This window comes from Rana temporaria, chromosome 2 (genome assembly GCF_905171775.1).
Source record: "Rana temporaria chromosome 2, aRanTem1.1, whole genome shotgun sequence".
Classification (NCBI taxonomy): domain Eukaryota; kingdom Metazoa; phylum Chordata; class Amphibia; order Anura; family Ranidae; genus Rana; species Rana temporaria.
This window is the reverse complement of record NC_053490.1, coordinates 425,635,251-425,661,587: the sequence shown is the minus strand read 5'-3', so window position 1 is coordinate 425,661,587 and position 26,337 is coordinate 425,635,251. Positions and strand designations below refer to the sequence as shown.

At 43.3% G+C, this 26,337-nt stretch overlaps 1 protein-coding gene across 1 annotated transcript in view; it reads right to left on the bottom strand.

The window, feature by feature from the left end:
• Positions 1–1,315: 1,315 nt before the first annotated feature.
• SMS (spermine synthase) overlaps positions 1,316–26,337 on the bottom strand; it is a 271,766-nt gene continuing 246,744 nt past the window's right edge. The window contains exon 11 of the mRNA XM_040338251.1: positions 1,316–2,569. Within this exon, the coding sequence (XP_040194185.1) occupies positions 2,530–2,569 (40 nt within the window). The 3' untranslated portion in view covers positions 1,316–2,529. The remainder of the gene's footprint in view (positions 2,570–26,337) is intronic.

The following is a 26,337-nucleotide window of genomic DNA, read 5'->3' as shown; positions in this document are numbered from 1 at the left end:
AGCAAGCAGGGAACTAAGCAGAAAACATACATTTTGATTTTTTCCCCTTTGATCTATGAAAACAATCCTTGTAGGTGGAGAATACTCTTTGATCCTAATGCCGCGTACACACGATCATTGTTCGGGTTGTAAAAAACAACGTTTTTCAGGATCTAGAAAAAACAACGGGGCAGATCCACAAAAGAATTACGCCGGCGTATCTATTGATACGCCGCGTAATTTTAAAGTTCCCGCGTCGTATCTTTGTTTTGTATCTACAAAACAAGATACGACGGCATCTGGGATCGATCCGACAGGCGTACGTCTTAATACGCCGTCGGATCTTAGGTGCATTTTTTCCGCCGGCCGCTAGGTGGCGTTTCCGTTGAATTCCGCGTAGAGTATGCAAATTAGCTAGTTACGGCTATCCACTTTTTTACGTCGTTTGCGTTTGGCTTTTTCCGGCGTATAGTTACCCCTGTTATTATGAGGCGTACTTAATGTTAAGTATGGCCATCGTTCCCGCGTCGAATTTTGAATTTTTTACGTCGTTTGCGTAAGCCGTTCGCGAATAGGGATTTGCGTAGAATGACGTCACCGTCGTAAGCATTGGCTAGTGCCGGTTTAATTTCGAGCATGCGCACTGGGATACCCCCACGGACGGCGCATGCGCCGTTCAAAAAAAACATTGTTTACGTCGGGTCACGACGTATTTACATAAAACACGCCCCCATCACATCCATTTGAATTCCGCGCCCTTACGCCGCCAAAGATACACTACGCCGCCTAACTTACGGCGCAAATTCTTTGAGGATTGGAAAAAAAAGTTACGGCGGCGTAGTGTTTCTTAGATACGCTACGCCCGGCGGAGAGAAGCGCCGATCTACGTGGATCTGCCCCAATGTTTTTTTCAACTTCATCATTAAAACGGCCTTGCCTACACACGATCGTTAAAAAAAATGCTCTAGCAAAGCGCGGTGATGTACAAAACACGTACGACGGCACTATAAAAGGGGAAGTTCCATTCGGATGATGTCACCCTTTAGCTGATTTCGTGTTAGTAAAAGACGATTCGCGCTTTTCTGTCTGTTACAGCGTGATGAATGTGCTTACTCCATTACGAATGGTAGTTTTACCAGAACGAGCGCTCCCGTCTCATAACTTGCTTCTGAGCATGCGCGGATTTTTCACGTCGTAAAGCCCACACACGACCATTTTTTACAACCCGAAAACGACAACGTTTAAAACATGGGGAAAAAATAGAGCATGTTCGAAAAAAAAAAATGCCCGTTTTTCAGAACCCGAAAAATGCTCTGAAGCCCACACACGATCATTTTAAATGACATTTTAAAAAAAAACTTTTTTTACAACCCGAAAAAAGATCGTGTGTATGCGGCATAAGAATAAGGAAGGATAAACTGCTGTAGTGATAAAACAAATGTTTTGCTAGATAAATGCTATGGTTTATATCAAGCTGTAGGAATAAAAACCAGTAGGAAGACACCACTTCAGATATACTTGCAATCACGGAACTAATATCTGTTCACTAGCTATCCAAAGTAGGATAATGGTGATTTTATTTAAAATTAAGTTCAAAATTATTTTAAAAATTAAAAAATCTGGACTAACACAAGATTTAAAGCTGGACTCCAAGAATAATCTGTATTGCATGCTTACACTGGTCCAGCATTCACAATTTAAGTATGCATATCTCATACCTGATGGGCCATGGGGAACGTGAAAATCATTGTAGCAGCCATGATTTTCAGGTCCTGTGCAAGCAGCTTCCCCTATTTTTTTTTTAATGAATACAAGGCATAACTTGATTGTACCTGGTGAATGAGAGGATGTGATGTCATGATCTCCACCTTGCCCAATCAAAGAATTTCTGGCATTCATTGAAAAAACCACAAGGCATTTTCTGAATAGCAGAAGTGTTGAGTGTGCAATTCCTTGTGTTCAGTGTGCAGAGGGGGATCCACTTGCACAGAACCCCAGCAGGAACTGAATGATCGCAGCTATAACTGTAGTAGTATTAGTGCCCGCATTTACAGTATGCCAAGCAGTACCAATGTATGCATGCCATTCAGATAATTCCTGGAGTTTAGCTTTAGGACTGGTAATGAGAATTTAAATAGCATTATGCATATTTATATAGTATATAGTTTTGATGACCCTCTGTGAATGCTAGGTATCTATTCACACACAAATCAATTTTTTTTTTAAATCACATTCTCTAGGTTCAGTGCATTGAGCAGCTTATAGCATGCCGACAATCTCCATGTTGACTCTCGAAAACAAAACACAAAATAACACCAGAAAATACAATATTAAAGTAACATATAGCAGTTCATAAAAAAAATAATTCTTAAATTCACTCTTTTCTCATTCCAAACTTAAATAATATTGTAAACCTGCACATACACTGCTACTAGGTTTTCTTAGGAATATCTACAGGGTATAATTTAAAGTTTTCACAATGCCCACATGCAGTAGGTGCCAAGCCTAATATGCTCCATGCAGCATGGAAGAATTTGATCATGTGAATGTTCAGGAACAGCTCTTCTTCCATACTGTGTAAAACACCCATCTAGAGGAAAACATTTGTTAAGGAAAAAAGAGGATGACATCAAGGAATACATTGCACAAGAGGTAACTAATTTTAATGCTTGTGGATTTATTAAAACCAAAAGTAGACACTTTCTGGACAAAACACAGCATATCTTTTAAAGTAACTTATAATTTAGAATGCAAGTATATTTATTGTAATTTTCTACCCATGGTGACATTACATTGTACAGCCCTACCACGCACCAATTTAAAGCTAAATGTAGAATATGATAGAAAGCAGAACATATAGTAAGCCTGAAATGATGTGCAATGGTTCATTTCATAGTCCTCTGCAGACTACTATTGCTGATTAAAATCCTATTTGGTATTTTTCTACTCAAGCTAACAATAATAATTAGAGTACACAACCTATGGCACTAAAATGTGTATGTCAGTACCTTTACTAACTATAACTATAAAGTTACATGAAAAATAAATACCTTTTAAAGCAGTGCTACTGAACTTGAAAAATTTAGAGGGCCTCAAATACAGCTCCAGACACTTTCAAAGGGCTGCACAATAGCATCATGTTTTGTGACTGGAGGAAAACTCAATGCATTAGGCAGTCTATTCAAATAAAATGGCCTGTAATGCACCTCAACACCATCAATTTCAACCCTACTATATTTGTTTTTGCACGCTGAAGTGGGAGTAAAATAAGCTCCATTGTTTGAGCCCATGGCAGTAACAATAACTCCCAATATTGGTAACAAAGGTGAAAGCAATACCTCCCAACATTGATGTGAGTGGATGCAATAATAATATCCAGCACTGGTGTCAGTGGACGCATTAATAACCACCCCCCACGGCTGTGGTAACTGCTAAGGCAGTGAAACTGATCAAATCACCTGTGCAAAATAATGGAAAGCCTGAAAACATGACCTGTTGGGGCGCCTTGAGGACTGGAGTTGAGAAACACTGGGTTAGACTACCAGTATCCAGCATAGTATCACTGAAATATGGAAAACGAAAGCCTATTTATGATTACAATTACCTGACTAGTTTTTGTTTTACTGCTTCCAGTGTATTTTTTATTTATTTTTTCCCAATTCCCAATTATTAATTTTTTCCCACTGGCAACTGCTCCGCTTATCTCCTGTCCTGCTGTCATGGACATGGTATTATTTCTAAAATCTATTTGAAAACATTTTAATTGAGTGGTGCTTTGAGTTTCTTACAGTCAGCATTTCAAATCACTATGCTAAATGTTGTACTGCTTACTTGCAAATAATATTATATTACAAATTATAATTCCCTAAGACGAGATTCACACCAATGTGTTGCAGTCTGGGTAAAGTGCGATTTATGCGCATTTTACATAGTTTTAGGTACTATAGACTTATTGGACTGTGCATTTTCAGGAAAGTGAATCAAAGTCCTGAATGCTGCATCTTTGATGTGCTTTCAGAAAACACGTCTAATAGAAGGGATAACACCTAAAACTGCATATAAAAATACAGATACAAATAACACTGCACCCACGCCACAACACACCAGTGTGAACCCTGTCTTAGAGATGGTACTACCCGACCGATGATGGTCCTAGATAACGCATTGAAACACTGATTGACTGGATGAAAAAAGGCATTGTCAAAAGTTTTGTTATGGTTCATGTGTACTAAGACAATATCAGGTAATTTCTTCCCTTTACTCTTCCCAGTGAACAAAAATATCTGCTAATAAACACAATCATAATAACAAGCAAATACAACTGTTAGCCGATAGCTACCCTTCTTTTATAGCCAGTTTTTGCAAGATATGTCCTTGTGCTTCCAGGACACAAAGGCTATAAATAATGCAATAAGAACTGTGCAAACATGAATGAAGGAACAAGGGTCTTGTAAAGATAAGAAAGGCTTGTGTCTATCACAATCACTAGAAAATAGACAAGATGAACTGGCTATGTCCCTGACATTCAATATTATCTATTTTGCTGTCATTTTGTTCTTCTTGTCGTTGTCTAGTCAGGGTCATTCGTTTTCATGCTAAGACAGATTTAGACTAATGTTGCAATTTTTAACACTGGGTGAGCAAGTCCTTCAAAAATAAACAATAAACCCACCGGCTCAGCAGAGGAAATAACCTGAAAACAAAAACAAACAAGCAATACATCCTTGCTAAAGCAGGTCTGCTACTAATAATTCTTCATCTAGTCTGAAAGATCTCAAAGTAGGCTGTCACTTAGCATTTCAAAAGGAATCCAAAACTGTCTTGAGAAAAGGAGTTAAAATGTGAAGCTCTTGTAGTCTAGACTACTGTATTTAACCATAAACAAATATGTACGCTAACCAAAATAAAGAGGGCGATGCTATATATAGATATATAATCTATATATTCAAAAGAATTTTCTTTTGAAAATCTTATCCAAGAGTTTTTGCTCGTATTTCGCACCATTAGTGGGCTGCAGCAACAGACGATTTTTCGTGCAGCCATCGAATTTGAGTAATCGGACATGTTGAAAATGTATTGAAAAACAAATGATTTTCTAATTAATGATGGGAGAATCGTGTGAGAAATGTAATCGAAAAAGAAATGTGCATGTGCAAGAAAATAAAATATGCCCAGAAAGACAAGAAGATTTCCAGCCACGAAAAAAAATTCTGTAGTAACAGGAGGTGAAATTGAAGGCTTGGTTGGCCAAATTTCGAAATCAATGGTGGCACCGTCGGATCACAAAACGCACACATTTTATGATTTTCAAAAGAAAATTATTTCGAAATTCGACCATGTATGGCTGCGTTTAGGATCATGACACACTTATTAGAAATGGCAGAGAAAACACCTGTTCTCATGATGTCATTCTCTTGCAGATTGGATGAGTGAAGAGTCGCTCCCTTGTTGGTAATTCTGCAGAATCTACCTAGCCAGCGAGGGACCGATGTCTTACTCATCCAGCCAGTGAGAGAGTAACGCCATGGAGAAAATCTGAAGAGAAAAAAACATATGAAGACATTGTCAGGGGAGTAGGTAATCCATACTGTATATGCCTGTTTTGCACTTAAACATTACTTACAATGCATGCACTTAACATGAAAAAACATCTCAGCTAAGTGGTTCAAATAGAGACGACACATCTAAAAGAAGTAAACAGTGAGCGCATAGGGGTACTAGGAAAACAACACTTTTGAAAATGTTGGATATTACATATATTTCATCTATTTTATCATAGCAGAGATCAGTAGCATGGGCAGTAGGTAAGTATTAAAGCTGGGTGTACATCAGTAGAATTTCAAACGGATTCAAATTTGTATAAAAATTCTCAGAACATTAGAAGTAGTTCAACATTTTGTTTACGTTTAACATTCGATCTTGGAAGGAATGGACTTTAATAAACAAAAAACACATACACTGCTAGAAAATTCATACATTTGAGAAAAAAATACTACCCTGCTACTTTGAGTTTTCTCTTCACTGCGGTTGGAAATGAATGCCCCTTTAACACCACTAATGATTAGCAAAATTAACATTCTTTGGTCTCACCATTTTTAGGAATACAGACATTTTTTTACTGATGTAAATGCAGACCATTTTTTTCAATGTGCGTGTACAGTGCATATAAAGTAGATCAGTAAAAAATAAACACAGAAATCTGATTTGACAGGCAGTAGTTACGTGCAAATACATACATGTACGATGCACACCTCAATAAAATATTGCATTTTAAGAGGCAACATATACCGGTATTTTACACAGGTATTCACAAAATAAAATGCCTGAAATGTCAGCCAGGACTTACTGATGTTTAATCGCTAGCCGACCAGCTGCCACAGTTATAATGCAGCAGGTTGGCACGGCTGCACAAATCGCCGTAGCTATGCGTCGGCTCTTTAAAGGGGTTGTAAAGTAAATTTTATTTTTTTAATAACAAACATGTTATACTTACCTCCACTGTGCAGCTCGTTTTGCACAGAGTGGCCCTGAACCTGGTCTTCTGGGGTCCCTTGGCGGCTGTCTCCTCCATGCAAGAACTCAACACCTAGATGCGAGCAAGCAAGCATGGTGTTCAGTTCCTGCGGGCGTGCTCCCGTGATACAGCCGGTGGCTAATGCCGCTCACTGTATCATTCGGCCCCGACACGTCGCATCATTGGATGTGATTGACAGCAGCGTGAGCCTTTGGCTGCGCTGCTTTCAATCCATCCAGTGTAGCCAATCAACGGCCAGGCTCAGAAACGAGGAGGATGACGGAGGCGAGCGTGAGACTTTCGAGGGCTCAGGTAAGTAAAATGGGGGCTCGGGGGGGCGGTATTGTTGGATACATTAGGGTGAAAAAACATTTACCTTTACAACCCCTTTAAGACCTAAAGCAGGTGCGCGTGAGCGCCGCTGAAGGCGTGTCCCCGGAGCCGATGCGCGCAAATGAGAATGGGGATCTGTGTGTGTAAACACACAAATCCCCAGTTTGTCAAGTAGGAACACCGATTGGTCTCCTTCCCCAGGCAGACACATCCCCCTACAGTTAGAAACACACATAGGGAACCCATTTAACCCCTTAATCGCCTACCAGTGTTAACCCCTTCCCTGCCAGTGACATTTATACATAAATCAGTGGCTATTTTTAGCTCTGATCACTGAATAAATGTCAATGGTCCCAAAAAAGTGTCAAAAGTGTCCGATCTGTCCGCCGCAATGTCGCACTCCCCGATAAAAATCACAGATCACCGCCATTACTAGTAAAAAATATAAAAAATAATAAAAATGACATAAATCTATCCCCTATATTGTAGATGCTATAACTTTTGCGCAAACCAATCAACATACGCTTATTGCGATTTTTTTTTACCAAAAATATGAAGAAGAATACATATCGGCCTAAACTGATGAATAAATTCTTTTATTTTTACTTTTTGGGGATATTTATTATAGCAAAAAGTACAAAATATTATGTATTTTTTTTTAATTGTCGCTATTTTTTTGTTAAAGGGCAAAAAATTAAAACTGCAGAGGTGATCAAATACCTCCAAAAGAAAGCTCTATTTGTGGAAAAAAAAAGGACATCAATTTTGTTTGGGTACAACGTCTTACGCGCAACTGTCAGTTAAAGCGACGCAGTGCCGTGACGCAAAAAATGACCTGGTCAGGAATGGGAAAATCCTTCCGGGGCTGAAGTGGTTAATCAGTACTGTGTGCAAGTACCTTTAGAACATTTATATAATGGAAAAATATTGATTGAAACTTCACTAGTGTACACCCAGCCTTAGTCTACTTTGCATGAAGCTCTTTATTTTATACATTTTAACAAAAGCCACTTTATGAGCTCATGTAACATCTAAGCTGCTTTTGTCCCTACATACAAGCCAGCATAAATGCAAGGAGACTTAAATCATCTTGCGAAAACTCAAAAGCAACTTCTTCAGCAACTGATAAGCAAAACAAAGAAACTCAAACATGGATCACAGTGGGGTTGATTTACTAAAACTGGAAAGTGTAAAATTTGGTGCAGCTCTGCACAGAAACCAATCAGCTTTCAGGATATTTTTTGTTAAAGCTTAAAAGTTAGAAGCCGATTGGCTACCATGTACAGCTGCACCAGATTTTGCACTCTCCAGTTTTAGTAAATCAACCCCACTCACTGTCTTGGAAGAACATGAAAACATTTGACTCACCTCTGAGGCCTTGTACACACAACCGTTTTCCTCTGAAAAACGGTCGTGTGTATGTTTTTCGTTGAGAAAACTGTTGTGGATCTCGACGAGAAAAAAAGAAAACATGCTTTCTTTTTTCTCGTCGGGAGTCTCAATTTCCTTGTGGTGTTTCTCGGCGGGCTGGTTTACGACGAGAAACACGTTTGTGTGTATGCTTAGAAACGCGCGCATGCTCAGAATAATGTATGAGACGGGAGCGCACCTTCGGTAAAGGTAGCGTTCGTAATGGAGATAGCACATTCGTCACGCTGTAAAAATTATTGCATCGTTTAAATGCTGCGCATTTAAATAATCTTTAGAATGGTACAAAAATGAACAATAATGAACTTCTTTTGCTGCTGATATTCACACAGTTCTGACTAACTTTTTGTAACATTTTTCATGCTGATCTCATGAATATTTCTAAATAATTTATATAGCAAGATATTTTTTTCTTTATTTTTTTTTTTAAATACACATCTGCAGTTCAAATTATTTAATTTCTAGTCATCTCCATGATTTATTTTTTCATTTTGTTGTGTCAAGTTACCAAAATGTTACCATTATTGTTTGGTGTTATCTGATCTGTCCCTTTATAATTAGACCTTTTGTCATTTTTTTAAAGTTAACCTGCCTACTCACAAGCTAAATTTTTGGGTTAATTAAAAACACATAGGCAAGTATGAACTGTAAAACAAAATGACCATTTATTCTGGTAAATAATATAACTAAAATAAAGAGAAGGCAGCACTGGAGAACCTGCTGCGTTTTGTGCAACTCTGTGTGGACACTAAAATTGGAACATTGAGAAGCACATACAGGAGGGAGCCCAATCTGGTCCTGGACTCCCAGAGGTCAGGAACAGCAGCAGGTCAGATATATGTCCCAAGTCTGTGGTACTACAACAGGCTGCCTTCTGTCAGACCACCTTGAAGAAAGGCCATCACTTCTTGGTCTTCCCGGTAGTCTTCCCTCTAGACTTCTTTGCTGCCTTCCGTGCTACCTTCTCTGCAGCATTCCTTCTTGGCTTGGCTGGAGCCTGTGCCTCTGGAGGTGTACTCGTGCCAGGAGGATGAGAAGAAGGTGGAGGAGGAGGTGGAGGAGAAGAAGGTGGAGGAGAAGAAGGTGGAGTAGACGAAGGTGGAGGAGAAGAAGAAGGTGGAGGAGAAGAAGAAGGTGGAGGAGGTGGAGGAGAAGAATGTGGAGGAGAAGAAGATGGAGGAGGTTGAGAAGAAGAAAGTGGAGGAGGTTGAGAAAAAGAAGGTGGAGGAGGAGGAGGTTGATAAGAAGCAGGTGGAGAAGGATGGCTGTGGCTACAAATGACCGTGTCCTCGGTAAGTGCCCCCCTCACCCCCTTATTCAGAAAACTAATTAAGAGGGGCTCTGTGACGGTATCGGTATGATATCCCCGTCAACGTTCCTTTCTTCCCATAACGAAAATCACCCCAATATTCCACGAGGAGGGATATCCCTGGAATCGCCCAGAAAGCCACACATGAGACCAGCTTACTGCTTGAACAACACAGACTTTAATGTTATAACACACACAGCTTATATGTCATTTCCAAAACTGTTACAATGACAAATCTCCGCCCCCCTCACACTGGGGCTTCCATACAGATGAGTAGGTAGACACGACGGGGCCGATGCTGAAACACATTTTCTTTAGACAATGACATCAATGACGCTGAGCACTAGCTGTACTGAATACATCAACCAGACCGCTCGACCCCGCATATAGAGAGATAATTACCACAATGAAGCAATCAGAATAATTAACACAAGCCACTTAAACCCAGCTCTCCTTCACACAACACAATAGATCAATTAACCTTTAGAAATAGTGAGGGGACATTAGCACATCAATAACCTGGCTAGCAGGGAGCAGTAAACTGAGACATATAGGCAAATGTATCACAATGGCCCCCCTTTTGCTCCCTGCTCCGGCAAACCCGGTTGGACCTTCCCTGGTCCAGTAGGGTTGACGGGTTCAGAGCTATTAGTCAGAGGTTAACTCCGTTTGGCATGACTGACCTCCCTTGGCAACTGCTTCAGACTCAGGTATGTCACCGGGTCGTCAGATCACACGCCGGTCAGTCCCCAAGTCTTTGTGCGATCTGCAAAGTCACCAGAAGTCAGTGTGAAGACAGCGAATGGGTCTGTGCGCTGCCGTCTAGGTGTCCCGCTATGGGAGGGGGCAGGTTATGGCTCTGAAGTGACAATCCCAGGAGATTCATAAAAAGAAAAAGTTATATTTGTTGAAATGCTGTAGCACTGGTGCTCAGAGTCCGGGGGGGGGGGGGGGGGGGGAATCAGAGCCCCATAAGGTCAGCCACCCCCTGCTCCCTCCGCAGCCGCCGGTTCTCCTCTTGGAGCTTCTCCAGCTCCATCTCCAGTTCATGCTGCTGTGACCTCAGGTGGTTGTTCTCCTCCTCCATGCGGCTTATGCACTCCTCCAGCTCTATGTACTCACGGATCAGCTCCTGCTTGCTCATGTCCTGCAGGCTCTCCACATGGTCCTTCATCATCAGGAACTGGGTGGTGGTGTAAGGGGCCACCGGTGGGCCCTTGGCGAACATCTCGGCACGCATCTGGGACGCCCGCTGTGACTCCCTCTCCTCCAGTCGCTTCTTCTCCTCCCAGGTCAGCTTGTTATACGGCTTCCAGGACCTCTTCTTCTTGAAGGGTGGCCGGCGGTGCCTCTTTCTGCCCAGCTCCCTCCAGGGCCCCTCCGGCTCAGGGCTGTCGCCCATGACCAGCTGACAATGGTGTTCCCTGTTGTCCGTAATAACAGATTGTACCATGAGGGCTTCGTAAGGGGTGCCCAATGGTTCTTCCTGACCCAGCTCCTTTGGATCCCAAGCCGAGTCTACACAATGGGCTGCACCCAGGTTGAGACCAATTTGACCTGGTGTTGTCATTCATGGGGCAATTCTGCTTGAAGTGACCCAACTGTTTGCACCGGAAGCAGCGTTGTTCGTTGTCCTCCTGGCGTGGATAGCGAGGGCTAGATGTCACCGGTCTGTTAGGAGGTTGGTATCTAGCGGTTGGTGGGTGTGAGGGCACCGTTTGTGGTGGAGGTTGTTCCTGTGGTGTGACCTGGTTCGTCTTGCGAGTATCTGCATATTCATCCGCCAACTTCGCGGCCTCTGGTAGAGTCATGGGCCTGCGATCTCTCACCCAATCTTTGACGTCCGTCTGGATGTGATTGTAAAATTGCTCCAGGAGCATTAGTTGCAAAATGTCCTCTGCGGTGGTGGCCTGGCTGCTGTTAGCCCAGTTAGAGGCCGACCGGGACAATTGGCATGCCCATTCCGCATAAGAGTCTTTCGTGGTTTTGCGTGAGTCCCTGAACTTCTGTCGGTGGGACTCTGGGGTTACTGCATAACGAGCCAGGAGCACTTCTTTAACCCTGGCGTAGCTATGGATATCCTGATCTGACACGGTCCGGAAAGCATCAGAAGCTTTGCCTGACAGTTTGCCTGACAATATTGCAACCCAGTCTCCTCTAGCTATTCGGTGCAGGTTACATTGTCGCTCAAAATCCGCCAGGAAGTTATCAATCTCACAGTCCTTTTCATCAAAAGCTTTAAAAGCGCTAAACGGAATCTTCCTTGCGTCTGCTGTGCTGTACTCACTGTTTGGAGAATGTGCGGCTGCTTGTTGGACTGCTGCCAGTTTTAACTGTAGTTCTGCGTCCCTTATTTGTTTATCCTTCTGTAGTTCTGCGTCTCTTATTTGTTTATCCTTCTGTAGTTCTGCGTCTCTTATTTGTTTATCCTTCTGTAGCTCTGCGTCTCTTATTTGTTTATCCTTCTGTAGCTCTGCGTCTCTTATTTCTTTAGCCTCCTTCGCTAACAGGTCCATCACTTTCAGTACCACATCTGGCGTTGGGTTCGGGCCGAACCACGCTAGCTTCTCTCTCATTAGCTTGTTGGCTGGCGATTCCTCCTCCTGAATCACTGGTGTCTCCATCTCTTGTACTGCTGGCGTTGCTGCAATCCCGTCCTCCTGGTCTAGCTCCATTGATTCTGCTATGATGACCCGCTTGGTTTTGTTGCTAGCAATCCTTCCACGAACTTCCAGTAGTTCTTCCAGTGTCTGCTTGGAATCCGGGTGTGAAGGGGAATAGAAGGGAAAAATCCCACTGCTACCAACCAATTGTGACGGTATCGGTATGATATCCCCGTCAACGTTCCCTTCTTCCCATAACGAAAATCACCCCAATATTCCACGAGGAGGGATATCCCTGGAATCGCCCAGAAAGCCACACATGAGACCAGCTTACTGCTTGAACAACACAGACTTTAATGTTATAACACACACAGCTTATATGTCATTTCCAAAACTGTTACAATGACAAATCTCCGCCCCCCTCACACTGGGGCTTCCATACAGATGAGTAGGTAGACACGACGGGGCCGATGCTGAAACACATTTTCTTTAGACAATGACATCAATGACGCTGAGCACTAGCTGTACTGAATACATCAACCAGACCGCTCGACCCCGCATATAGAGAGATAATTACCACAATGAAGCAATCAGAATAATTAACACAAGCCACTTAAACCCAGCTCTCCTTCACACAACACAATAGATCAATTAACCTTTAGAAATAGTGAGGGGACATTAGCACATCAATAACCTGGCTAGCAGGGAGCAGTAAACTGAGACATATAGGCAAATGTATCACAGGCTCAAATATGAGGCGTTGGTCCTCTGACATCTGGCTCATTTTGCCCATTACGAGGGTGCCATAGCCCTCTTCAGGGGTGGTAGGCTGCTGGAGGGTGGCCTGTGCCTCTTTAATCAGGGCCAGTGCTGCCTCGCTCACCTTTCTATCCCTATTTGTTGGAAGGCTGATGGGAGGCACCTGGCACCTTGTGCTGCCACTTGGCCCTGCCACCTCCTCTGTGCCACTCACTCCTGCCACCTCCTCTCTGCCACTCACCCCGGCCTCCTCCTGCCTGACACTTTACAGACCCTCGTCCAGGCTGATGTCCTTCTGTGTATTAAAAAGGGACAGTTTGAGTTTTGGGTTCAAAAATCACATCGTTTTCAGCTCATGACTGTTGCAAATTGATTGAAAATAAATAGAAAAGACAATCATTCTGACCCCAGCAGTTTTTATTCTTTTCTCCCCAACTTTTTGGGCCACTACTGTCTATTGATATGGAAAACACTTTTAGATCAAACATTATATATTTTTTTATATATTAACATCTATTTTACAGCATTTTTTTCCACAATAAATAAATATTAAAAGTATAAAATACTATACCTGGCTCCAGACAGCCACATCCGGGTCTTCCTCCAGGATGGAAGGCTCCTCTTGCTCCTGAGAAGGCTCAGCTAGTGTAAGGTACCTGTAAAAGGTAGTGTCCGAAGTGGAAGTAGTGTGCTTGAGATCCAGGCAAAGCGTCGTCAGGCAAATAGTTCACAATCAAAATCCGGAGAAGAGTCAGGCAGGCTAAGGTCATTCACGATCTGGCGGCAAGGTACAAAATCAGCAGGCTGTAGAATAGTCGGGATATCAGGCAGGATTTCAATACAAGGAAGATCACTGAAGTCAAAACACCCAGGGAAGAAATCCAAAATAAACGGGCACTGAGTGATGACCTCACTTCCTATTTAAAGGCTGTCCAGATTGAGAATTGTCCACAGCTGGCAGCAGGTGGAGCTAGAGAGTATGATGTAGTGTTGAACACAGTAAGGACATTCCCAAAGCCTAGATCTCTTCTGTAGCACAACAGGTAAGGTTATGGTTTAAGAGACCAGGAAGATCCCGGTTCGAATACAACCCGGGTCATGACAGGGCCCCCTCCCCAATGGACCCCTCCGGGGGCCTAGCGGGGCTTAGTGGGAAACGAGGTATGGAAGTCTCGTATAAGAGAAGGGGCATGCAGATCTTTGGCTGGAACCCAGGAGCGGTCTGTGACAGGATACCCCTTCCAATGAACCAGATACCGAAGGCCACGGCCCTGTCTTCTGGAATCAAGAATCTTGGAGACTTCAAACTCATTTTGTCCATCAACAAGAACAGGAGGAGGTAGCTGTTGTGATCTGGAGTAGCGGTTGAAAATAGCTTTTTTGAGGAGTGAAACGTGGAACACGGGATGTATCCGGAGAGAAGAAGGTAATCTTATGCGATAGGAAACTGGTCCAACTCGAGCAATGATTCTGTAAGGACCAATGAATCGAGGGCCCAATTTGGTAGAAGGTTGTTTCAGTCTCACATACTTGGTTGATAGCCAAACTCTGTCCCCCACCACATATGGAGGTATATGGCGTCTTCGTCTGTTAGAAAAAAGCCTGTACTTGCCTGCTGACTTCCGTAGTAATAAACGAATCTTCTTCCAATGTAGTAGAATATTTTTCACCCGCTGATCTGCTGCTGGTACACCAGAAGAAGGCTGAAGTAGGGGAAAAGTCTGAGGGTGATAGCCTAGGGCTGCGTAGAATGGTGTGGTATGAAGAGCACTGTGCCAACGGGAATTTAGGGCGAACTCAGCTAAAGGCAAATACTCAGACCAGTTGGAGTGTAAGGCATTGACATAATGTCGAAGGTAGGTTTCTAGGGTCTGGTTCATGCGTTCGGTTTGACCATCAGTTTGAGGGTGATGTGAGGTAGAGAGTGAGAGCGTTACTCCCAGTTTCTTGCAGAACGCTCTCCAGAATCGGGAAACGAACTGGGATCCGCGGTCTGAGATGACATTGGTAGGTATGCCATGATGTCTTACAATATGGGAAAGGAAAAGAGTGGACAGTGCTTTCGCTGTAGGTAATCCCGGAATCGGCACAAAATGAGACATTTTGGAAAAGCGATCCACTATGACCCATATAGCAGTCATGCCCTCGGACTTGGGTAAGTCTACAATGAAGTCCATGGTCAAATGGGTCCAAGGCTGGCGAGGTGCCGGAAGTGGATGTAACAGTCCAGCAGGTAATGTGCGGGGTACTTTATTAGCAGCACAAGTTGGGCAGGCAGCCACATAGTCAGTAACATCCTTTTTCATACGAGGACACCAGACATGACGCTGCAAGGTCTTAAGAGTGATGGTGACACCAGGATGACCGGATAACACGCCATCATGTGCCCAGAGGAGTATAGGTTTTCTGAGACTAGGGGCTACGTACAGGCGACCTGGTGGTATCTTCAAGCCCTGGGGAACACGATTCTGGGTTTCTTGTAGCTGTTGGGAAAGGGCCGTAGAGATCTGTGCGACAATTTTGTGAGGTGGGATTATATACTGCTCGGCTGGTTGATCTTCTTCAGAGGAAGCGAACTGTCTGGAAAGAGCATCGGCTTTTTTGTTTCTATGCCCTGGAATGTAAGAAAGGACAAAATTAAAACGGGAGAAAAACAGAGCCCATCGAGCCTGACGTGAGTTCAGACGTCTAGCAGTCTGAAGATACAGTAGGTTTTTATGGTCAGTGAGGATAGTAAAAGGTTTGGGAGCCCCTTCCAGAAGATGTCGCCATTCAGACAATGCCAATTAGATGGCCAGTAGTTCTCGATTCCCAACATCATAATTCATCTCTGCCGGAGAAAACTTTCTAGAGAAAAAAGCTACTGGATGGATTCTACCAGACTTTGGCTGTCTCTGGGAGAGTACGGCACCTGCTCCAACCTCAGAGGCATCAACCTCAACAATGTACTGGAGGTCAGGATTTGGATGCTGAAGAATTGGAGCTTTACTGAACATGTCCTTTAATCGCTGGAAAGCTGATTTTGCTTCTGAAGACCAGGCCTTGCAATTTGTACCCTTCTTAGTCATGGCAGTAAGGGGTGCCGTAATGGAGGCAAAACTCTTAATGAAGCGTCTGTAGTAATTTGCAAACCCTAAAAAGCTTTGGAGTCCTTTTAAAGTGGTCGGTTGGGGCCATTGCAAGACAGCGGAAAGTTTTTGAGGGTCCATTTGGAAACCGTCAGCACTTATGATGTACCCAAGGAAAGGAATACAGCTTTGATGGAAACTGCATTTCTCGATTTTTGCATAAAGATGGTTTTCTCTAAGCCGTTGTAATACCTGTTTCACATGCGAGATGTGCTCTGGAAGAGTCTTGGAAAAGATTAAAATGTCGTCCAAGTAGATGATCACAAAACGGTTGCTGAAATCATGAAAAATTTCATTCATGAAACGTTGAAAGACAGCAGGTGCGTTACACAAGCCAAATGGCATGACCAAATATTCAAAGTGTCCATTACGAGTGTTGAATGCTGTCTTCCACTCGTCCCCCTCATTAATTCGAATCAGGTTATAAGCCCCTCGTAAGTCTAGCTTGGAGAATATAACAGCCCCCTTAAGTAGATCAAATAGTTCAAGAATGAGTGGCAAAGGGTAGGAGTCCTTTACGGTGATTTGATTTAACCCCCGATAGTCTATGCATGGTCGAAGGCCCCCATCTTTCTTTTCAACGAAGAAGAAACCTGCTCCTACTGGAGAAGAAGAGGGTCGGATAAAACCTCTTTCCAAGTTGTCTCTTACGTATTCCTCCATAGAGTTTTGTTCGGGCAGAGACAGGGGGTAGGTCTTTCCTTTGGGAAGAGGTGCTCCGGGAATCAATTTAATTGTACAGTGAAAAGGACGATGTGGAGGTAACACCTCTGCCTTTTGTTTGCAAAATACGTCTGCAAAGTTATGGTATTCACGAGGCAAGGTAGGTGGGATAGTCACAGGAGCCAACATGCAAGCAGAAAGTCTTTTGGGTTGAGACAAACAGCGAAGGCGACAGGACGATCCCCAGGAGGTTAGTTCTCCATTTTCCCAATCAAAAGAAGGGTTGTGAAGTTGTAACCATGGGTAACCAAGGATGATAGGCAGAAGCGGAGAATCAATAAGAGACAAGACAACTTCCTCTTTGTGGAGGAGGCCTACCTGCAGGGTGATTGTCGTAGTCTCGAATTTCACAATGCCATCTCCCAAGGGCTGTCCATTCAGGGTGGTAATGTTCAGGGGTCTAGACTTAGGAACAAACGGGATGTTGTTCTTTCTTGCAAAAGTGTAGTCCAAGAATATACCCGCAGCTCCGGAATCCACAAAAGCCTCACAGAAAACAAGCTTAGAAGATAAATGGATAGTAGCCGGAACAGTAATCTTGGTCTTGGAGGATCTACCTGTAAGGTCTAAGCCAGCTCCTCCAACACTGGTTAGACCCTGCCTTTTACTGGACGGGAGGGGCAGACAGATACTAAATGTCCTTTAAGTCCGCAGTACAGGCATAGGCCCAATGAACGCCTCCTTTGTTTCTCTGACTCAGTTAGGTGGAGACGGCTCACCTCCATGGGTTCCACAGGTGTCTGGGGTTCAACAGAGGTTTCAGGTTCTGGCTGAGGTGGTGCTTGGAAGTTAGGGGCCAAACGGTAAACTGGCCTAGGAAACTTGCGGGTTCTAAGTCTCTCTTGGCACCTTTCATGGTACCGGACATCCAGACAAACACACAGCTCTATGAATTTCTCAAGGTCTTCTGGGAGATCCTTATAGACTAATTCGTCCTTGATGCGATCCGTAAGACCTTTTCGGAAGGTTGCACGTAATGCCCTTGAGTCCCAATTAGTTTCAGCAGCAAGGGTACGGAACTCAATAGCATACTGTGCCACAGATCTGGTGTCTTGTTGTATGTCCAAGAGGGAGTACTCAGCTGCAGAAGCTCTACCTGGCTTGTCAAATACAATCTGGAGAGAGGCCAGAAATTTTTCAGCATCTTGGAGTACAGGATCGTTGCGTTCCAAATAAGGAGAGACCCAGGCCAGGGCCTTCCCCTTTAACAAGGAAATTACAAAAGTCACTTTGGCAGACGAACTGCTAAAAATCGCAGGGTTGTTGCGGAAATGCAAACGGCAAACATTTAAAAAACCTCTGCAGTCCTCAGTATCACCACCAAACTGGTCAGGCAAGGGAAGTTTTGGTGGTACAGAAGAGGTGGGTTGGACCGTAGCAGGAGTAGGATCCGGAGTCTGAACCGTTGCAGAGGAACCAGGCAAACAAGATTTGAGCATGGTGCAAAGTTCATCTAACTTGGCGTCCAGGGAAGAAAGATGCTGTTCATGAGCTCCGATCAATTGTCCCTGACGTGTAATCGCCTTAACAATCTCAGCAGGGTCCACTGCCATTGTGGCCCGTTTATTATGTAAGGTACCTGTAAAAGGTAGTGTCCGAAGTGGAAGTAGTGTGCTTGAGATCCAGGCAAAGCGTCGTCAGGCAAATAGTTCACAATCAAAATCCGGAGAAGAGTCAGGCAGGCTAAGGTCATTCACGATCTGGCGGCAAGGTACAAAATCAGCAGGCTGTAGAATAGTCGGGATATCAGGCAGGAGTTCAATACAAGGAAGATCACTGAAGTCAAAACACCCAGGGAAGAAATCCAAAATAAACGGGCACTGAGTGATGACCTCACTTCCTATTTAAAGGCTGTCCAGATTGAGAATTGTCCACAGCTGGCAGCAGGTGGAGCTAGAGAGTATGATGTAGTGTTGAACACAGTAAGGACATTCCCAAAGCCTAGATCTCTTCTGTAGCACAACAGGTAAGGTTATGGTTTAAGAGACCAGGAAGATCCCGGTTCGAATACAACCCGGGTCATGACAGCTAGCTCCTGAGAAGGATCAGCTTGGCTGCAGGGAAGGCTGGAGGGTTGGCTGGAGGTTTTTCTGGAGCTTTTTCTGGAGGGGAGTATGGGGGGAAGGCTGGAAAGTGATGGCCTTGATTCAAGGTGGTTGTCAAGAAAGGACAGTCTGCTGTGTACCACAACGGTACATATACCTGCCCTGCTGCTGCTCCAGACCGCTGAAAAGCCAGGACCTTGTTACACTCAATGATGTATGTGCCTCTCAAGGTCCTAATTTTAGTGTCCAGCATTTCAGTGGTTACATGGGGCATGCGAGTGTGCACAAATGGGAGCAGGCTCTTCAGTGCTGCTGTCCTTTTTCTTTTTTCCGGTGGATGAGGTCTTTTGTTGCCCAAAGAGCGGGCAGCTCCCTTAATCTATCAGTAAATTCACCAAGGAACTCCCTCTCGTTGAATGGATTCATATTTTCTGCAAGACAAAACAAAAGACAAATATACTAATGTCAATCACAGTCTATAAACTCTAGTAATCTTCATCCCCCATATAGGCCTTCAATCTCTTTGCAGTATAGGCCACTGATGTCCCAAGTTCAAATCATACATTCGTTCACAAGTTCTTCGCTTTTACGACTTCCTCCGCACACCGAACGTAGGTACGACACATGTGTGTTAAGCTTTATATACACTACGCATGCGTGACACTCCGCACACATTGCCCGCCCATGACGTTCTTACTCAATGTTTCCCTGCCCCTTCTCTTTCGGCGGAATCATATGAGCAGATGCCTCCAATTAGGCCTAGATCATCCAAAAACGACGACATGGCGGAATCAGATGAGCAGGTGTCTCCAATTGGGCCTAGATCATCCAAAAACGACATGGCGGAATCAGATGAGCAGGTGTCTCCAATTAGGCCTAGATCATCCAAAAACAAAGACGTGGCGGAGTCTGATGAGCAGGTGTCTGTAATTATAAATTCGTCGAACGATGACACAACAAGCCCGGAGCCTGATGAGGAAACGTCACAAACGAGGAGCAGATACAAGGCATCTAACATGTCCTAGGCGGAAATGGTGGACATATTGCTAAAGTCTGATTACGATGGCAGGCATGGGCCCTATACCCACCCCAATTTAAGGAAGGGCAAAATTATGGATAAAGTGCAAAAAAGTCTGAATAGACATTTTGGGGTGAAAAGATCGAAGGAGCAACTCAGAAAGAGGTGGTCAGACCTCAAACTGAGGGAGCCAGAACAGTTAAGGAGCATTAAGAGAATGCTTGAAAAAAGTAAGTACTTCTCCTGTGTCCCTATTATTATTGTTTTTCTGAACTTGCATGTTGCTCCATGTTGTTGCTTTTGAATATAGGACCTTAGAAAATAACGGTCGTTTCAGACACATCCGTTCGGCCACTACATATGATGTTTTATGAAGATACAGGGTTAAAAATATTTTAATATGCCTGTTTATATTCAAAAAATATGTTTACATTGGTGTCTAGCTGATGTGTTTGTAACTACAGGGTGGGCCATTTATATGGATACACCAAAAACAAAAGTTGGATTCAAAATGTCCAACTTCAAAATGGCCGCCATGGTCACCACACATCTTGATACTAATGTGCCACAAACAGGAAGTTAATATCACCAACCATTGCCATTTTATTAAGGTGTATCCATATAAATGGCCCACCCTGTAGAATTAAAATCAAAATTACATCAGTCATTACATCAGTCTACAGTCCCTGACAAAAGTCTTGTCGCTTGTGTACAAATTGACCTGAAGTGCCGCTAAAATATATTTCTAATCAAGATTTTGTTACAAGAAATGGGTAATTTTAATCCCAACAGCTTTTGTAATAATGTTTCAGTGCAAAACGAAACTGACAAAATGTATTCTAATATTCACAGCTTGGTAAAGCCCATTGAGTAAATTTTTGCCAAGACATAAGTGTTGTCGCCTTGTTATATGAGCTTCACCTGTGACTAATCAATTAGGTCTCAGGTGTGTATAAAAAGAACACCAGTACACTAGACCTTCTCAACTGCAACTAGACCTCTGCACCCGGAGACTAAAGTGTTGATTATCAAGAGGCTGAAGACCAGATCCACTGCTGATGTGGCAGACACCTTCAATGTGTCTCAGCGTCAAGTTCAGAGGATAAAAAAAAAGATTTGAAGAGACTGGAGATGTTTTGGACAAGGCCAGGTCAGGCCGACCCCGCAAGACAACTGCTCGAGGGGACCGTTTGTTAGCTCGAAAGGCCAGACCATTTTCCACTGCAACAGAGCTCCACGAGACCTGGTCACCTGAAGTCCCTGTGTCAACCAGAACAGTTTGTCGGATTCTGTCTCGAAATGGCCTCCATGGTCGAATCAGTGCCCATGAGCCAGCACTAAACAAAAGACAATTGAAAAACCGTGTGGCATTTACCAAGAGCCACAGCCTGCTAAAAGGATGGACTCTGGAAAAGTGGCAGAAGGTGGATTTTTCAGATGAATCTTCTGTTGAATTACACCACAGTCGCCGCAAGTATTGCAGGAGACCTACTGGAACCTGCATGGAGCCGAGATTTACCCAGAAAACAGTGAAGTTTGGTGGAGGCAAAATCATGATCTGGGGTTACATCCAGTATGGGGCTGTGTGAGGGATCTGCAGGGTGTAAGGCAACATCAATAGTCTAAAATACCAAGAAGGCTTATCTACCTCTTATATTCCCAACCATAAAAAAGGCCAAATTTTGCAGCAGGATGGTGCTCCATCGCATACTTCCATCTCCACATCAAAGTTCCTTAAGGTGAAGAAGATCAAGATGCTCCAGGATTGGCCAGCCCAGTCACCATCATTGAGCAGATGTGGTGTAGGATGAAAGAGGAAGCATGGAAGACGAAACCAAAGAATATTGATGAACTCTGGGAGGCATGCAAGACTGTTTTTTTTGCTATTCCTGATGACTTCATCAATAAATTGTATGAATCCTTGCCAAACCGCATGGATGCTGTCCTTCAAGCTCATGGAAGTCATACAAGATATTAAATTTGGATCTCATAGCACCACTACTTAATTTGCTGACATATTTTTGGATTTTCAGTAAAGTTGTTCAATTTCTGTATAGGCGACAAAACTTTTGTCTTGCCAAAATTTGACCTTTCTGTCTTGATTAAATGATAAATCTTTTTTCAGTGAAACTAATTTATTTCAGTGCATTAAACATCATTTGGGAGGGCTTTAGCTTTTCGAATGAGCTATTTCTAACACCAATTGATTAATTAAAAGTCAGGTTAATAGCAGGAGTTTCTACAAAATAGAGAAGCGACAAGACTTTTGTCAGGGACTGTAAAGGAAAGGACACTCAGCAGCTGTTTACACATCTACACTCAAGAGCACTAGTGTGGGCCACCAGAACAACCTTTTTAGGGTGACCCACACAGGTGCTCCTGTGCATTTTTGGGGTGTCTACATGTGTGAAACTTGTCCCAAAAAGGTGAGTAGTCAAGATTTGTGTTTGCAAAAATCATGTCTTCTGCTTGTAACTCTGCCTAAACAGACACTCGTACCCCACTTCCAAGCAATGTTTAATATTCCTATTTTTGCCCTTAAATATGTGTGTGCCAAGTGTGCTTTTTGTTTCATTCTCATAGGGGACAGAAGACTGGGAGGACACCACTCCTCAGTGCCCAGGAAACACAAACATCACCAACCACCTCGCCAGGAACCCAGACCTCACCAACCACCCCGCCAGGAACCCACACCTCACGCCCACCTCGCCAGGAACCCACACCTTACCGACCACCTAGCCAGGAACCCACACCTCACCGACCCCCTCACCAGGAACCCACACTTCACCGACCACCCAGACCTCAGAATGTGGAGGAAGGAGAAGTGGAGGAAGGAGAAGTGGAGGAAGTGGTTGGAATTCCTACAACAGGTCAGTATCTGTCACCACAGCTTCAGGTAATAAGAGATGTAGGCCTGCAGATTTCCTAATACTTTTTTTTGTATTTGGTTTAGGGGATGAACATATGGCTGAAGAAAGGCCTCGATTCTCCCATTCGAGGGCCCAAAACATCCTCCTCCAAATCAAGGCGTGCAGTAGGGAGATGTGCGTCATCAAACAAAAAGTGGCATTTGTTGAGGAAACATTTAAGGACATAATTGATGACTTGGGGGGGGGGAAACTAAGAAAACCCCCTTTTTTTTGGTTCCCAGTTTGACTAAAACATTTTTGCACTTTTTCAAACAAGCCAAAATTTGATGATGCACACAGTGGGTTAACATGTGCTATCCGCCATCTCGGGATATCTATGTATGTGTTTTGTGGGTGCAACCCCTTCCTCACAACTCAAGTAGGTGAAAGGAAGAAGGGGTTGCACCCACAAAACACGTCCATTGATCACCCATGATGGCAGATAGCACATGTTGACAATAGGGATCAGGAGAAAATACTAATTTTTAATCCCAAAAAAAGACTTTGTGCATCTTCAAATTTTGGCTTGTCCAAGGGTGACAACACCCCATCTTATTATGGGCAGGTAGAAAATGTAATAAAAATTAGAATGTCTGAGTTATTGCCTAGAGGTTTACATTGTTGTATTTTGTGTTATGCTATTTTAATTTTTTTATTTTCATAAAAAAAATGCCAGTTTATGGCAATTAAAGAAAAAAAAAATTATACACCTCAAATATTTTATAAAGACCATGTGTGTGAATATGCACCAAGTACAAATTTGGTAAAAACAACGAAAGTGTGGCTTGTTTTTCTTAAATCCCCTAGAACTTTTGATGTGTTTAGTTTTGGTGTTACCTGTGAAATGGTTGTTAGTTCATAATGAAAATACACTTGACACTACAAGTAGTACACTATGAAAAACTAGGAGACAGTTAAAATCAACACAAGCAAGACATCAAAAATGTAATTTCAACCGATTTCTTTATGGGTTTTTTTCTGAAAATAATGAAGTTACAGATTGGCTGGCATATGAATGCCCCCCCTACCCGTGAAATACTCCACATACATATTCCGGACTGCACAGGCACTTTGGGGGGGCAAGCCAGTACGGGCATATTCTAGGCCCGGCAAGGCAATTTCACCTGAGGCAAGTCCGGCCTCGGGCCCAACTGTGGTCATATAAGTAGGAGACTGTCTCCTTAGAAAATTATGTAGAATACAGCAACAAAAAATAATCTAGTTCCTTTTTTATTCCGCCATGTGCATAGAGGTTAAAAACAGGCGGAACTGGCTGGCCATTATTCCGAAGGCGTTCTCCACAAGTTTTCGGGCTCTGGCCAGCCGGTAGTTGAACACCCTCTGTGGTGGAGATGATTCTAAAATCCCTATTTTCAAATTAGGCTAATTCTTTTTATTATTAGAATCACTTAAATGTTGCTTTTCTTATATTCTTATATATTGTTTTTATATTCCTTATACTGTTTATTTGTTTCATACGCATTATGCATATGTATGTATGGGAGTGATCAATACTGCTTATTTTCCTTGATAAGATTTGTCAGATGTCAGATATTGTTTTAAAAGTAATGAACTCAGCATTAAAAATAAGAAGGACAAAAAGGCTGAAGATTGGGAACAGATGCCAATTCTTTCCCTCATGTTACAAATGTGTTCAAGCCTCCCCCTCCCCCTCCTTCTCACTCGGACCTCTTGGAAAGGAGCTGAATGAACTTGTTTACACTGGATGATGTGGGAAGCATGCCCAAACATGGACTTCTATTTATTTCCCTTTGCTCCTGGACTTTGGAATGTGTGTGTCATATGCTACAGACGTCACAAGGGGGTGGGTGATACTGAGGATGGAGTGGGTGTATCTGTATAATGTGAACCAATCAACTGTAATGCCTTGTGATTCTATGTTTTTTAATAAAGCTGTGGGGGCCATAGCTCGTCCTCTTGGCCGTTGACCGTTGAAAGGTGAGCATGTGAAATCTTTTTGTCTGGTTCACATATTTCACCATAGTAATTTGAATCAAGCGGTAGAATGGGTTTCCCTCCTGAGAAATTGTGTCAGGGAAATTAATTAATCCACATCACCTGCTCTCTGGGGTGAGGGTCCACTGGGGGAATGGCCTCATGAGATGCTTTCCCAGTCCAAAGGCTTCATCAGCCAAAAATACAAAGGGGAGTCCTTCCACATTCTCTGCATCCGGTGGCAATGCAAGATCATCACTCTGGAGATGAAGCGCAAACTCCGTCTGCCTGAAGGCTCCCCTATCCGACATCCGGCCATTCTTCCCCACATCCACAAAGAGGAACTCATACTGTGCTGACACCAACGCCATCAGCACAATACTATTAAACCCCTTGTAGTTATAGTATTGGGAACCAGAACGAGGTGGTGGAACGATGCGGACATGCTTACCGTCAATGGCTCCACCGCAGTTGGGGAAGTCCCACCGCGTAGCAAACTCCGATGCCACAGTGGAATAAAAAAAAATAAAAAAAATAGTACTTTTGCACATAACCTTGCAAGCAGATTATACAAAAACATTATTGGCCAACATCATTCTAACATTTCATTTAAGGAGCATTTAAATACAAAAATATAAGGCCCAATTATCACATTCCTCACCCCCTCTGATGGACCATTGTAAAAAATGTACAGGGGGGGCGCTAGATGAGTCTGGGACCTCAAAAAAAAAAGGTGAAGCTATACTTTAAAACACATTTTGGGGGGGGGGGGAGATAAAGCACTACAATGGATCTTACAAAATACATTGGGAAGTGACTAGGCTAGGTGTGTTTGGGCCCAGGATAGCATGCTGGAGAGGTTAGTGAAGGGAAAGTTGCATTTAGGCCAAAAAATGAGCATTAAAAGCTTACAGCATGCATGGGGGCAAATGGGGACATTCACAGCATATTACAATTGTGGTAATTAGGGAAGGAGGAAAGAAATATAATACATTAGCATACATTAAATAAATTGAATGTGATATTAAAGGAGAAAACTTACCCTCATATAGTCCTCCTGCAGGACTTGGATTAGAGCAGAACAGGTATCTGGGATATCCTGCAAGCTTCTCCCAGTTGCCAGATAGCGTAACGTGGCAACTAGCCTCTGCTCAGCACTGATGGCTTCCCGCATAACGGTGTCCTGCCTGGTGATATAGGGCGACACCAAAGCCAAGAGGTGCTGGAAAACGGGGTCAGACATCCTAAGGAAATTCCTGTAATCATCAGGATTATTCTCCTGGATCTCCCGCAGCAGAGGCATGTAAGAGAATTGGTTCCTACGGAGCAACCAATTATTGATCCATGAACGCCTCCTCACCCTGTTCATGGCCTCGTTTAGGTCTAAAACAATAAGACCAACACAAACCGACTGCACAACACGAACTCTACGACGAGCAGGTGCCTGCAACATGGCTAGAGAACAAACGTCTAATCAGAACGAACAAACTAAACAGAACGCACTGAAGAACAGCAAGTCCTATGAAGAACGACCTGAAAAACAGAAACGAGCGGACAGGAACGCACTGTAAAACAAACACGCCCTGAAAGACGTCACCGCGTTTAAAAATTACGAGATTTTGTCTTGACAGTG